Source organism: Eucalyptus grandis, chromosome 3, assembly GCF_016545825.1.
Source record: "Eucalyptus grandis isolate ANBG69807.140 chromosome 3, ASM1654582v1, whole genome shotgun sequence".
Lineage (NCBI taxonomy): Eukaryota > Viridiplantae > Streptophyta > Magnoliopsida > Myrtales > Myrtaceae > Eucalyptus > Eucalyptus grandis.
In genome coordinates this window covers 69,792,657-69,808,673 of record NC_052614.1, presented here as the reverse complement: position 1 = coordinate 69,808,673, position 16,017 = coordinate 69,792,657, and the positions used below count along the sequence as shown (strand labels likewise).

Here is a 16,017-nt window from a genome sequence, read left to right as displayed (position 1 = left end):
TCACATTCCATGCGACTGCGCTCTGCTAAATTTGTTCCAAAATATGGTGCTTTGCATCGTTTCCCAGTTATAGTGCATTCCGAAACTATACTTTTTCATGTACTTTTCCACTCGAAATGGAGGTCGTCTTGGGAGATTTCGGTCCCTCATTCAACGGATGTTTCATAACATGAAGTAAAGAAGCAGCAAGGGTTGGATTTGGCAAAACTGATTCTAACACTGCAGGTCCTTTTCTATAAGGAAATCTACGCTGGACAGGAGAAGCCGGACACTGAAATTCTTGGTGGAGAAAAAAAGAGAACATGGACAAACAAGATAGTACCCAAAAGAACTGAATGATACCAGGCAACCATTGAATACTTTCTTCTCCTAGTATATAATCCACATTACGTCCTTCTTGTTTCAAAAGAAGTGATGCTGCTCTTGCCAGCTCAGATGAAAGGGTACTTAGCAAGTAAGCTTTGTAGAATCTCATGTCATGGTTTATGGTTTACATCCTTCCACCTAAACATCAGTTAAAAACTCAGGCTGTTTGGTCCACTAGATAGCCGCACGCAAAGTTCTAGTAGATGATTGAAACCAGATAATAATGCCAATTTCAGACTAATTATGTCTTCTTGCGGTCGATTCATTTTTTCTCAACAACTTCCATCAGCAACGTTATTTGGTTCAAAATCTTCGTTCAGTCCCGTACCATGACAATTCACTTGCATGAACAGGGTAAAAAAAGAAAAAGAAAATCACTCACTCACTGTATGTATCTGACAATATTTCCACAAATTCGATCAAGTTGCTCCCAAAGACAGCACAAATTTGGACTAAAAAGGTATAGGAAATCCAAGCTATATCACAAGACTAAATGAATTCTTAGGGCATTGTGACATCTCACCTTATCATCACGCTTTCACTCTGGGATTGTGCAAGGATACAAATGAAAAAAGAAAACAGTTTGACAAAGGAATACACAGCAGAAAATGCTGTTGTCTCTCTCCCCAGATATCTCCATGCTTTCCTGCTCGCAGAAGAAAAAGAACAAGGCACATTACACTGACAGTCTGTGAATCTTGTCACCAAGCTAATGAAGAAACTGCATAGCTGGTGCTCTCGCATCAAAACTCTAATGCTCAACAGTTGTAGCCACAGTATGCACTTTTCTGTTCTGTTGCATCATCATAGATCAGTCTCTCTGCAACATGAAAGTCAATATTGTCATTTTATAACAATCATATAACTGGCACATAACGTAAGAATTGAAGTTGAGAACTTTCATTTTTCTCCAAAGCACAGTGTTGCATTCTCATTTCAATTTGCTTAGTGCTCAGCGATATGAATGATCAAAGTCACCCAATCCGGCCTAGCAAATTCAAAGCTTACTGTAAGAAATATTATTATCGCGTCAATGCTTTTTGGCTCCATATATGACAGAAAAAGATAAATCACACTACAATAGGCTGTGGCTTTTTTCTTGTGATTACTCAGACACAAGCCTGATAGCATAGGACGAAAAATGCCTTCAAGACCGAGGCAGATACAGCTAACCAATCCTTTCCGGTGCTAAGCATGCACCAAATACATCCAACATAATATGGATTTTTATTTCTTGTGCCAGTTGATGTCCAAGTCTGGGAATTAGAGCAACCCTAACAAGATGACCATGGATCAGCGGTTCCCTGATGCTAGCGCACTGCCCACATGTTTCGCAGATCACACAGAATGAAAATGTCAATTCTGAGTATACATATCATCAGGAGAATTCCTTGATTGACTCCTCTTTAGCTCTTTTAATTATGCTGAAAATCATGGTTTCAGGGATGACAAGTTCGTGTAGTACCCAGCAAATAATACCTTCATTGTTACACCATTTTACTCTATCTAAAGGAATCTCTCCACTATCATGCCTCTCCAAAGCAATTCAGCTAGCCCATATTCCTTGTAGAATTTCTTTCTTTTGCTGGACAGAAGCTTGTTATAAGATCCTTACTACTGAGAATCTTAAAAATGGGATTTCTTTCCGATTAATGTGTTACATGTGTAAGCATGCTGGTCAATCCTTTGAACATCTCTTATTGCGACTTCACCTTCAAACTTTGGAATCATATCTTCAGATTTTCTAAGGTGGCATGGTTCACGCCAGGAAATGCCATTCAACTATTTAGCTGTTGGAATGCCTATGAGAGTCAATTTCTAGAAGTCTGAAAGGCTGCACCACTTCGTCTCATGTAATGCACTAAGAAAGGATGCAATAAAAGATTTTTTTGAGGGTTCGGAATCTCCAGTTTCTTTTCATTGTGCTCTTAAATCAATTTTGTTCTTCTTAAACTGATTCAATATAGCCATGAGATGCTTTTCTTTCATTTATTTACTTCTCCCTCTGTTTTTGAACATTTCTTCTGCACTAAATTTTTCTCAATTAATAAGATCCTCTGTATCCATATGTGAGAAAGAGAGAGAGAGACCTGAATTAAAATAGCCTAATTATCTCTGTGGTTCTTGAGTGTTTATTCTCTCTGTGTTTGCACCTTGAATGCATGCATATGTATCCAAAATAGAAAATAGCAGTCTCGTACCTTTTGACGCTTTGCGTTGGGAGGACACTGGTCAAGATCATTCCACCCATGTGATGTCCCAATATCAGAGCTCTCAGCCTGCAAAAACACCTTGTTACCAGTACCTTTTCCTTTCGACAGTACTTTTGCAATGAACATGACAAGGCACAATCACCACGACAACAAGGACGAATGATCACAAGTTCACCATCGTCCTTGTTCTCGTATAAATTTTTCTTCACCCAGTAGACAAATATCTGGGGTAAAGGATGTAATAGAGTTTCTTGCGCTTTTTGAATAATTTGCCATTATGTGCAACTAATAGAAAACATGAGCAAGCAACTGGGGAAAATGCTCACCTCAGGCTCAGTGGATGAATCTTGAGCTCTCCTGCATGTTGTCATGTTTGATTCTTCACCGCTCATTGGATTTGACCCAGCAACTGCATGTTCAGATATGAAGGGCATGATCTGGTGAAGCAAATTCGATAGAAATATTCCATCATCACTTGCTCTATTTTCTGATTCTGGAGAATTCATGGCGCCAGCTGATGTCCCCGCATCCTGAGAGGCAGATCCTATCACCGTCCCATCAATGCTGGAACCCTCTACACGAATGTCACCACCAGGAAATAGGCTCCTCAGAAACTGAACAACACTGCCAGGGACTTGTCTCTCAGTTTCTCCATTAGTGTGTGACCCAGCAGAGGAAATAATGTTAATATTTACACTCCTAGAAACAGATGGTTCCTGCCTTCTTAGATCAGTTGGAGATGAACCTGCAGAAAGAAGAGATTCTCCTTAGAGCCATAAGGAAATTCTCATTGCCTTAGTGTTCAAACATATTAGAACCCCACACCCAAGCATATCAACTATGCAAGAAAACATTCAGCTGCTGAACCTAAAGAGCAAAGAGCATTTACTCCTGAATAATTGTCTAAATATGTTGAAAGAATATATCCAACCCCTGCACAGAAATTCAACTACCACTACTTAAACCTTTGTCTACCAGACTGCAATTGATCAATATTGTCATTAGCAAGAGCAACCAAATCATTCCATTACCATCTCTTCCAGGATCTGCAGGGGCTTGCTGGTGAAGCAAAGGCTCAGGTATTGCTTGCTGTATAGTTTCCACAAGAGTTGGATGTTGCTCAGAGGAAGCATGGGATCCTCTTTCACCAGCCACACTTCCAGCATGTTGAAATCTTCCAAGCAATGGATATAACCGCCACTTTAAAGAGAAAATGTGGGTTCAAAATTGAGATCACAAATATAAATAACATTCTCCCACTTAATCCCATCATTTTCATCATACAAATTATCCAACTAATTCCACGAAAACCTTTATACTTAAAGAAAAGAAACAAAACACATGGATCATAGCGACATGTCCTCTAAAAGTGAGTAATATCTTCCATGTATCACAATGCATCTTATTTCTTTAATGTCAGCATATATGTGACAATGCATCTTAATAAATAAACCCCACATTTATTCCAGAACCAAGGATAAATGTTATTCTCATAAACAACAAAATGTGTACACCATAATTGATAATCAACATTACAACAGAATAAAAGTTTCATACAACAAAAATCTCCATATGACGACAAATCACATGATTGGACCTACTCCCATACTAGTCACATGATCCTTATACTTCATTGGTGGCATGCCTTTAGTTAAATGATCAGCTATCATCAATTACCAGTGCATTAACTGCGTGTTCTATGACCACTTTATTCTCCTTAACACATTCCCTATGGCTAAATACTTGATGTCCATATGTTACTTCGACTGCCACTTTTAGCATTTTTAATTATAAAAACCGCAGCTCAATTGTCACGGTATATTCTTAATAGCCTAGAAATAAAATCAACAATTCTGAGGTCAATAATGAAACTCTTTAACCATACATCATGTGAGGTAGCTTCAAAACAAGAAATGAACTCAGCCTCCATAGTGGAAGTAGCAGTTAAAGTCTGCTTTGCACTTCTCCATGACACGGCTCCGCCAGCTAACATAAAAATGTATCAAGATGTTGATTTTCGTGAATCAACGTAGCCCTCGAAGTCCGCATCCGAAAAATCGACTACTTCCAAGTTGTCAGTCTATTTATAAATAAGCATGTAGTCTTTGGTACCTTGAAAGTATCTTATCACTTTCTTTGCAACTTTCTAGTGATTTGAACCTAGATTACTATGATATTTTCCCAACATTCCCCAGTAAAAGCGATGTCAGGACGAGTGCAAACCTGAGTACACGTCATGTTTTCGACAGCAAAAGCATATGCAATGTTATTCATCTGTTCCTTTTTAGATCGTTCTTTGGGCATTGGTTCAAATTGAACATGTCACCCTTCACAATGGGTGCTCTACTTGGTGAACAATCTTTCATCCGAAATCTCTCTAGAACGTTATTGATATAGGTTTCTTGAGATAGTTCTAAAATTTCTCGAGGTCTATCTATATGGATCTTAATGCCAATGATATAAGATGCCTCACCCATATTCTTCATGTCAAAACTCTTAAGAGATAAATTGTTTCATCTCATGTAACAATCCCTTATCATTGGTTGCAAGTAGAATATCATCCACATATAGCACGGGAAACAAATTTTGCTCCCACTGACCTTCCGTATATACATTGATTCATGACATTCTCTACAAAACCGAATGAAAAGATGACATCATGGAACCTTAAGTATCATTGGCGGAATGCTTGTTTCAAGCCATATATAGATTTCTTAAGTTTGCACACCAAATGCTCACCTTTACTAGAGGAGAATCCTTGAGGTTGTTTCATGTAAACCGCCTCCTCTACTTCTCCATTGAGAAATACCGTTTTCTTATCCATATGATATAATTCCTTATCAAAATGGACAACTAATGCCAAAACAATACGAAAAGAATCTTTCTTAGATACAGGGAAAAAGTCTCCGTGTAATCGATTCATTCCTTTTGAGTGAATCTTTTGGCAACGAGTCTAGTTTTATATCTTTCAATATTACCCAATGAATCTTTCTTAGTTTTAAAGACCCAATTACAACCAATGGCCTTCGTACCATCAGGTAACTCAACCAAATCTAGACTTCGTTAGATGCCATAGAACTCATCTCTTCTGTATGGCATTGTACCACAAATTGGTTTATCGCTATCCATGGTTTATAAAAACGTTTCGGGTTATTCTTCACCTCAATATTGTAGTCAGACTCTTGTAAATAGACAATATAATCACTAGGAATTGTCGATTTCCTTATTCTAGCATATCTTCTCAATGTTGCATCAACATTCTCTTGAGGAGCATGTTGCTCAGCCGGTTGTTCAACAGTTTCTGGTAATTGATGAACAATTAGATCTACTAAATTAGTATCGGCAGATTGTGGAACTTCAACGGTTGGTTGTTCTATAACTAGCTTAACTGAAGGGCATTATGAGCAACAACTAATCTTAAACTTGTGGTGGAATGTTGATTGTCTAAATGATCTTTCTTAGGAACAAGGTCATTCGATCGATCGCTCCCACTAATCAAGTCATTTTCAAGAAATTTAGCATTTATTGATTCCACAATCCTAGTAACGTGATATTTCCTGGGTCCAACTTATTTTCTTATGGATTGTAAACTCTTACTTCAGACGGGCATCCCCAAACACGTACATGTTGCAAACTTGATTTTCAACCTTTAAATAACTCAAAATGTGTCTTTAGGATAGCCTTGGTCGGAACTCGGTTTAATATGTACAGTGCCGTCTTAAGTGCTTCCGTCCACAAGGATTTAGGAAGTTTGGAACTGCTAAGCATACTTCGCACCATGTCCAATAAAGTTCGGTTTTTTCTTTCCGCTATGCCGTTTTAGTCCGAAAAACTAGGCATAGTATATTAGACAACTATCCCATTCTCTTGAAGAAATTTTGTCCATAGACCAGGTGCTTGTCAATCTTTAGTGTATCTACCATAGAATTCTCCACATCTATCGATCTCACAATCTTAGTTTGTTTGCTGCATTGTTTCTCTACTTCCACCTTAAATACCTTAAAAGCATCTAACGCTTCATATTTACTATGAAGTAAGTAGATAATACATGTAACGTGAGTAATCATCTATGAAGGAGATGAAGTATTTCTGACCACACGAGTCCATATCCAGACTACAAATATCCGTATGTATGAATTATAATATTTCTGTACTCCTCTTGGCACATTTCTTCATCTTATTGGTTTACTTTCCCTTTATGCAATATACGCAAGTATCACAATTAGTAAAATCTAAAGTACTAAGTACTCAATCATTTACTAATTGCTTAATTTTTCTATGGAGATATGTCACGATCTCTAGTGTCACAACATAGAGGAATGTTCTTTCACAACATATCGTTTTATACCAACGTTATCATGAACATTCATCACATTATAATAGCATTGTCTTGTAAATTAATTAGAAAAAGACCATTAGACAAAGTACCACTCTCAACAATTTCATATTTAAACGATAAACAAAAATTTGAATCTGAAAAGTTAAAAGAGTAACCCAAAGGTACAAGTCTTAAAACTGAAATTAAGTTTCTAGAGGAATTAGAAACATAAAAGGCCATTTCCAAATTCAAAACGAAATCACTATTGAGAACTAGTTTACATGTCCCAATAGTTTCCACATGCGAACGCATCTTGTTTCATGAATAGATGCTTTGTTCACTTCCCACTAGCTTCTTGTGGTTTTGAAAACCACTGTAAGGAATTGGAAATGTGGATTGTAGATCCAAAATCAATCCGCCAACTGTTGTGACTCACATCAACCATATTAGATTCATAACAAATACAAGAGATTTGATTACATTTCTTCTCAAGCCAAGCGTTAAATCTGGCGCAATCATTTTTATATACCCTTCATTTTGCAGAAGAAACATTTGGATTCTTTCTTAATGTCAGCTTGGGAAGTATTTTACATTTTCCTTATGCTTGATATGACTCTTATTCTTTTCTTGTGTTGCTAAATGAGCACTTTCTCCCAATTTCATAATCAGTCTTTCTTCCTCTTGAACACACATGGTCATGAGTTCATTAATTGACCATTTATTATTATGCGTATTGTAAGAGATCTTGAAAGGTGCATACTTTGCGGGAGAATATTCAGAATATAATACACAATAAAGGATTCAGATATCTCAACCTGAAGGTTCTTAAGCCGATCCCTCATTTGCATGGATCATGGCATGCGCCTTCTCAAAAGTCTCAAACTGTGCATCTATGGCCTCCAATAAAGCCTTACCATTGCTATGCTAAGCAACCGAACCACGAATACTATGAGATATTTTAGCCCTTATAAACATTGCACAAACGCGGTTGGACTACTTTCATTGGTTATAAAGGGTTATCTCAGCTGCAGTGCTCGAATCAATAGGAGCATGTGGTTCATTTTTTCCTTATAGCATAGTCAATGTCCATTCATCCCAATTGAAAAAAGAACTAACTCCTTCCAAACTTTATAGTTCTCACCATTCAGTATGGGACCATCACACTAAAATTCAGAGAAATTCACAGGTTACAAAACTGCATATCAAATAATCATGCTTATGTCACAAAATTTAAGGCAAAAGATACATAAATCACGTTTACCAATGTGAACATGTCACAAATATGAATCACATAACATAAAAACTGCATGTGGGCTAAGTTTTAATTTAAATAAATTCATAATTACATCATGAAGAAACTATCGTATTATATACATTTTCTTAATCCCTGTGGGTAAATTAAGAAAAATAATATGATATTCCATCCTAATTAATCATATTAATACAATAAAAATTAATGTGGGATAAAATTCATCACATTAAAATAATTAATTACAATTAATGTCCATTTCTAAATATGTTCCGGAGGCTCTTAATATATAATTTATTTAATTAAAGATGTTGTGGCTACTCTCTAATTAATTAAATATATGGATCATTGGACATTTAATTTCATGCATAAAATATTCTTAAAAATGCATGAAATGGCAAAATAGTAAATAAATGCAACAAGGGGCAAAACAATAAATAGATCGGCCAATGACGGAGTGTAGAATTATTGAAAGGAAAGGGCAAAAGGGTAAAAGTAGCCGCGACAGGGGACGTTAGGTGTGTGGCCCGCACGCGCGCCATCAACATCTCAGCCGCGTGCGTTGCACACGCCCGCAACGCTTGGGCGTTCGCGCGCGTGGGCCCCACGCGCCAGCGGTTGGCGCGCGTGATGGCGCATAGCGCGTGGGTTCCACACGCCTTCTTCCTCATGCGCAAAAGCCTTTTCATCGCCATTTTTCGCTGTTCCACTATGGTTTCGCCGGCCGTTTCTTCTCCGACAGCTCATCTCAGACACAATTAAATAATGGGTATTGGAGAGCATGCGGCACGACCACATGGGTCCAAGTTTCGGCAAAAATGAGCAAGAAATTGGCCCCAAATCAAACGAAAATTTCCCAAAACAAAAATCCTCAACCACCGTGACCTCGGCCGCTTGATTAGCCTCCGGCAAACACCGATATACCGGAAAACTCATGGCTAATGTTCCTCATGGCGGTGCAACCGTACGGGTCCGAAATCGAGGGTGGGCTGCCGGAATTTGCCCGGAATCGGCGAGTTTCTCACTTGGCCTCAAAAGTTCGAATTACTATTCGTTTTTAAAATGCCTGAAAAATGCACCGAAAAATTGACAAAAACAAGGCAGAGGCACTAAACATGCTATAATACCCAATGTAAGACATAAAAATTAAGTGCGGAAACTAGGATCTATTATAGAAAAACCTCCAGCCATTGTTCGTATTCACGTTCGTCGGAAAATCCTAAAAATTCAAAGAAATATTGGGAACACGCTACTAACCCAATTCCCTCACATACTTGATGGTGTATTCCAAATGAAAGGGTTTGAGTTAGATCTTGTGATTGCCCGTTAGAATGAACGATCGTTCCTTTATACACCATCTTCCATTAAGGTAGTTACCAAATGGGCGGTTGTCATGACAATGTACAAAATGTGGAAAAACTACATGTCGAATAACTGCCACTTTAAAGAGAAAATGTGGGTCCGAAAATGTGGGATTACAAATATAAATAACATGGACTCCATATAAAGAAGAGAAAAACAATATAGGTGAGAGAGAGAGAGAGAGCCTTACATGCACCGCCATGCTTCACATCCGTCAGGCACATCAGGCCGCCTTGTCCAATCATTACTCGTCAATAGTCCGGATGCGCAACAACTGTTCCTCTAACTACTTCGATTTTCTTAGTTTCACTTTTGCCACGCTTTAATGTTGCTGTCATCATTGCCGGTTGCTGCTCGATCGATTTCTGAAGTCCTTGGCTTTGTTCACGGCCTTGTTGGTTGCCTTTCCGCCTATACCAGACCTTCCTAACCTTGTCCCATTCGTCGTTGCTGGTCTAAGCTCACCCCCCATGCCGTTGCTACCTGTCCTGCTTGCAATTGGTGTCCCCGTTTTTTATACCTAAATTTTAAAGACCCATTTAGTCAGTCTTTTGCATAAAAAATTAGGAGTTGATTATGATCCCTAACCAAAAATATTATCAATTTGTAAGCCCACATAAATTCGTGAGTGACGTCTATATTTACAATTCACAAATTTAAAAGTCTAATGGAAGAATTACCAAAAAAATCTTAAACTTATTGTAATTGTGTCAATTCGGTCATAAACATTATTTTTTTTGTCACTTGAGTTCTAAAGCTTTTTTCATTTGTGTCAATTCAATTCATTTGGCTGACATGAAATCCTTTGAACCATATCGGCCATCCTTTGATCACTCGTAGTAAAATGTCCTTCCAAGTGCATTTGGGATTTATCAAGGCCGATTTAAGTGATGATTGAGACCTAATTGTAGCTAAAGTCTTCCTCGCTCTTTCCTTTTGCACGATCCCATTCATCTTCGCAAACATGCAAAATTCAGGATGTATTTCACGCAAATGGAAGAGCAACGAAACAACTACTGAAATGTTTTCTCTTTTATTAAATCATTGAACTCGTTACAATGAAATTGTCACTCGCCCAGAACTTGCACGTTTCCCTCTTTCGGTACACCCTTGTATTCAACTTAGTCTCCCATTCTCAACCATTAGTTGTGTTGAGGAGGCGAAGCATGAGAAGGAGGATAATCCAATTGAATCCCTCCAAGTATTGAGCGTCGAGCTCGTCGTTAACTGGAGGCGCAGCATGAGAAGGAGCACAATTTAATTGAATCCCCTGAGTCTAGAGTGTCGAACTTGTCGTTATGTGAAGGCACAGCACGAGAAGGAGCACAATCCAAATAATTCTCCTTTGAGTTTTGAATGTCCGCTAGCTTTTCTGTTCAAAGAGAAAAAAGAGGGCCAAAAAGAATGGTCAACTCGATGGAGAGTGCAACATTAAGTCAACATTTTTCTCAGGGAAGTGCCAATAACACACCGGAGCATAATCTGTCTTTGCATAAAATGAATTCTCCGACTCTGCCGGCTTCAACTTGCGGCCTATATTTTCGTAAAGGAGAAAACGTTATCGCTCTAAGTAAATCACACGCGCTGCACTAATCATTCAAATAAGTTGTTGGATCGCTTAATGTGTGCATAAAAAAACATGGCTTTCCAAGTACCTAAGAACGAAGAGGAATAAGAGAAGAAGAGATAGTGCTGATGAAGGCCTCATTTCGATGATCTGAAATGGAGGAAAGTCGTGACCAGCGCTGTATTTGACAAGCTCTTGATCCCGTGAAAGATGTAGGGGATAATGTAGAAGGTGTCTGTGTATATAAATCGGGCACGTTTATATATGCTATGCAAGGCTTGTACTTCTTTAGTTCAGTTGGGGATTACTTTCCATTTTTTGAAACTATTTATTTCCATTCCAGAAATTGAAGATGTTTTTTTTAAGGCACAAAGATGCATAAATTTTGTGGAAAACTAAGGATTTGTTACTCTATTTGCAAAAACACAAGCAAGACTAGTCATTTACCTGCCTATTTTGTACTTCTTCAATCTATCCAGTAGATAGGGAAAAGCGATGGTTTTTAAGATATTTTCATGTATTAGAAAAAGTCCACGAAGATAACGGGTAAGGAAATTCCGAAGTCCACGAAGAAATTTTCTTATATTCACCACTAATAAACGATTGAAAGTCTAAGGTTTCGTTTTGGGAGCCACTTTCTCGAATGTCTTTAGGCCTCTAAAGGGCCTTGGCTAGATATTAAGGCATTTGACAATTTTTCTTTTTTAGAACTTGTGAGAGATGCATTACATTTCCAAAGTCCTCTCAAGGCTCCTAACCCAACACAAGTCCTACCCACCTTTTGGCTTTAGCGTTTCCGAAATGGTAATGCATTTTTTTTCCAATTATGCCCTCGCTCGCTAAACTCTCAGAATTTCAGTTTTAAGCTAATTAATTTCACCTCGGGCAATGGCTGCTTAGGTCGCACAACTTTAACGTGACAAGTGGTTTTCTTTTTCTTATAAATTTATTTATCTGAAATATATATATGAAGTCCTTTACAAGTCCATTTTTTTCCAAACAACATTCAAATAAAAATAATTCCCAAAGTACTTTTCAAATACACTCAACCAAACAATATTTGTATTTCTAAAAAACCCTTTTACATTAATTCTTTAAATTTTTTCAAAAGCCGCACCAAATGCAGCCTTAGTATTCTAGAGGTTTGGCCAAACAAGAAGTCTTATTAATGTATTTTTTTTTTTTATGGATATGGAGGTTCATAACTATGAAATGCAAATCTCAATACAAAAACCAACAAAATAGTTATCGTCTAATTTTATCTCTTTAAATCTTATTTTAGCATTATAGCAACTTTTAACTCTAATAGTTCATGTTATCAGCAGCTTTAATTCTAGTAACTGTACATGGTATCCTTCCTAAGCTATCTGACTTTGTAATGTGTGAGGAGTTTCTACGAGCAGGGGCACATTTGGTAGCTCAAATATAAGGCCAATTTATCTTATCTGACATTTGTTGACATGCTTTGGACGAAATAAATCCGCATTTGTCATAATAAAAAGCCAGCTAATCTATCTTGCCTCTAAGGGTGAACTACCTTTTACGCCATCCCGATTTGATTAAAATATTAAGAAATCAAAAGAAAAGATAATTGAGCAAATACTAACTATTGACACCTAAATTTTGATAATCTTTTAATCCCATATTTTATAGAAAATTAGAGATCAACCCAACTTTTAATAAAAAATTTGTTAAATTGCATTTGCATATTAGAACATTTTCATAATAAACCCATATGAATTGTATTCTAATTGTCGTGGAGCTAATGGACTTAAGCGATGAAACTTTGAGATTAATTGAATTATTTGTATAAAAGCTCATTGGAGCAACTAAATTAAAGGAGCAATCTCGGATTTTTTTTTTTTTTTTTGGCCAAGCCTATTGAATATCTCCTCGGTGGTCAAAAATTACATGCGAAGAGCTCATGGGAGCAACTAAATTAAAAGAAATTGCATTCTCGAAAAGTTTTGAATCGATAAAATATATACATTTGAAGATTTTAACCAAGGGAAAATAAGAAAGAGGAATACTTTAATTTCCTATCTTAAAAATATATTAGAGAAATGATTGGATGACAATCTTTAGTCTATTGTAAGAATAAATATCTGTTATGCATCATAAAAATCAAATTATAGATAATTATAAATTACTATTTGGCCCACTTCTTTAAAAGTTTATGTCTTACAAGTTACCACAAGTTATAAATTACTATTGGGCCATCCGATTGGGGGAGGTTCAAATTAGACATCTCACCTCCTTAGGGAAGGTTGAGGTGAGGACAAATTTGTTTCGGGCATGGGAGTAGGCAAAAGTCAAGAGTGAAAGTTTCCTCAGTTTTATGCTCGCCCACCATGCTATTGCTGCCCCTCAATGTTGCTGTCATTGTCGTTGGTTGGTATCCCCTTGGCTTTGTTCACGATATCTAAATTTTAATGACCTATTTAGTTAGTATTTTGCATAGAAAATTAGTTAGTAGTTGATTATGATCCCTAACCAAAAATATTATTAATTTGTAAGCCTACATAAATTTGCACGTCTATATTTACAATTCACAAATTTAAAAATCTAATGAAAGAATTACCAAAAAAAGTCTTTAAATTTATTTTTATTATGCCAATTCAGTCAGAAATAATTTTTTTGGTCACTTGAGTCCTAAACCTTTTTTTTTTTTGGGTGTCAATTTAATTCATCTTGCCAAAATGAAATCCTTTGAACTATATCAACAATCCTTTGATCATTCATAGTAAAATGTCCTTCCTAGTGCATTTGGGATTTATCAAGGCTCATTTAAGTGGTGATTAAGACCTAATTGTAGCTAAGGTCTTCCTCGCTCTTTCCTTTTGCACGACCCCATTCATTTTCGTAAACATGCAAAATTCAGGATGTATTTCTGCATAAGTGGAAGAGCAACGAAACAACTACTGAAATGTTTTCTCTTTAATTAAATCATTGAACTCGTTACAATGAAATTGTCACTCGCACATAGGGGATTAATTTGGATTATCCTCCTGCTCATGCTTCGCCTCCCCAAGGTCTTTGAGTGCCGCATCCATCACAACACTGTGGAGACCTAATGATTCCCCTCCAATTCTTGGGTGTCCCATCCATCACTGCATCGGGGAGGCGAAGCATGAGCGGGAGGATAATCCAAATGAATCCCCTCTGAGTCTTGAGTGTCGAACTCGTGGTTAACTGGAGGCGCAGCATGAGAAGGAGCATAATTTAAATGAATCCGCTATGAGTCTAGAGTGTCGAACTCGCCGTTATGTGAAGGCACGGCACGAGAAGGAGCATAATCCCAATAAATCCCCTTCGAGTTTTGAATGTCGGCTAGCTTTTCTGTTCAAAGAGAAAAAAGAGGGCCAAAAAGAATGGTCAACTCGATGGAGAGTGCAAGCTTAAGTCAACATTTTTCTCAGGGAAGTGCCAATAACACACCGGAGCATAATCTGTCTTTGCAGAAAATGAATTCTCCGACTCTGCCGGCTTCAACTTGTAGCCTATATTTTCATAAAGGAGAAAACGTTATCGTTCTAAGTAAATCACATGCGCTGCACGAATCATTCAAATAAGTTGTTGGATCACTTAATGCGTTCATAAAAAGACATGGCTTTCCAAGTACCTCAGAATGACAAGGAAAAAGAGAAGAAGGGATACTACTGATGAAGGCCTCATTTCGATGGTTTGAAATGGAGGGAAGCGGTGACCACCACTGTATTTGACAAGCTCTTGATCTCGTGAATGGTATAGGGGATATTGTAAAGGTGTTTGTGTATATACACCGGGCACGTTTATATATACTCTGCAAGGCTTGTACATCTTTAGTTCATATGGGTTCCATTTCTTGAAACGATTTATTTCCATTCCAGAAATTCAAGATGAAGTTGTTGTTATGGCACAAAGATGCCATAAGTTGGTCCAAAACTAAGGATTTGTTACTCTATTTGCAAAAACACAACCAAGACTAGTCATTTACCTACCTATTTTGTGCTTCTTCAATCTATCCTATCGATAGGGAAAAGTGATGGTTTTTGGGACGTTTTCACGTATTAGAAAAAGTCCACGAAGATAACGAGTAATTTCCAAAGTCCACGAAGAAATTATCTTATATTCACTACTAATAAAACGATCGGGAGTCTAAGGATTCGTTTTGGGAGCCACTTTCTTGAATGTCTTTAGGCCTCTAAAGGGCCTTGGCTAGATATTAAGGCATTTGACAATTTTTCTTTTTTAGAACTTTTGAGAGATGCATTACATTTCCAAAGTCCTCCAAAGGCTCCTAACCCAACACAAGTCCTGCCCAGCTTTTGGCTTTAGCATTTCTGGAATGGTAATGCACTTTTTCCATTATGCCCTCGCCAAACTCTTAGAATTTTAGTTTTAAGCTAACTAATTTCACCTCTCGGCGATGGCCGCCTATGTCGCGCAACTTCAACATCACAAGTGGATTTTCTTTTTCTTTTCAAATTTATTTATCTAAAATATATACATGAAGTCCTTTATAAGTCTAGTTTTTTTCCAAACAACATTTAAATAAAAAATAATTCCCAGAGTACTTTTTGAATACACTTAACCAAACACTATTTGTATTTCTAAAAATCCTTTTACATTAAGGCAGCGCATGACAACATTTCGGTTGCTTAGAATTTCTGTTCTTTTGTTCTTTGGAACAAAAAAAAAAGAACAAAAATCCGTTTGGTAACGCCAAGTTATTTTTCTATTCCTAGGAATAGAAAGTTAGCCCGAGAATAGATTTGGAGCAGAAACAAGAAGCAAAAAAGTTGCTTATTGTTCCCGGGAACAATTTCTGAAATAAGCCATTTTTTTTCTTTTATTCCTCTCTCTTGCCGTGGCCACCTCCGACCGCCCGGAGCCACCGTCGGTCGCCACCGCCGCCGGTCGCCAGGCCACCGGTCGCCGCTACCGCCGGCCGGCGACGAGC

At 37.5% G+C, this 16,017-nt stretch overlaps 1 protein-coding gene across 1 annotated transcript; it reads right to left on the bottom strand.

Moving 5' to 3' along the window:
• Positions 1–721: 721 nt before the first annotated feature.
• On the bottom strand, positions 722–4,817 carry LOC104438448 (ubiquitin-like domain-containing protein CIP73). Its single transcript, XM_039309987.1, has 5 exons — positions 4,803–4,817; positions 3,611–3,779; positions 2,906–3,324; positions 2,568–2,645; positions 722–1,186 (listed from the first exon to the last, which is right to left on the bottom strand). Exons 1-5 carry the CDS (start codon positions 4,815–4,817, stop codon positions 1,178–1,180), a joined length of 690 nt encoding a protein of 229 aa, XP_039165921.1. The 3' UTR covers positions 722–1,177.
• Positions 4,818–16,017: the final 11,200 nt, after the last annotated feature.

Coding starts and splice junctions, on each gene's coding strand:
- LOC104438448 (XM_039309987.1), bottom strand. Junction 3,325..3,610: donor TGCAGATCCTGGAAGAGATG/GTAATGGAATGA, acceptor TTCTTTCTGCAG/GTTCATCTCCAACTGATCTA. Junction 2,646..2,905: donor ATTCATCCACTGAGCCTGAG/GTGAGCATTTTC, acceptor GTGTTTTTGCAG/GCTGAGAGCTCTGATATTGG.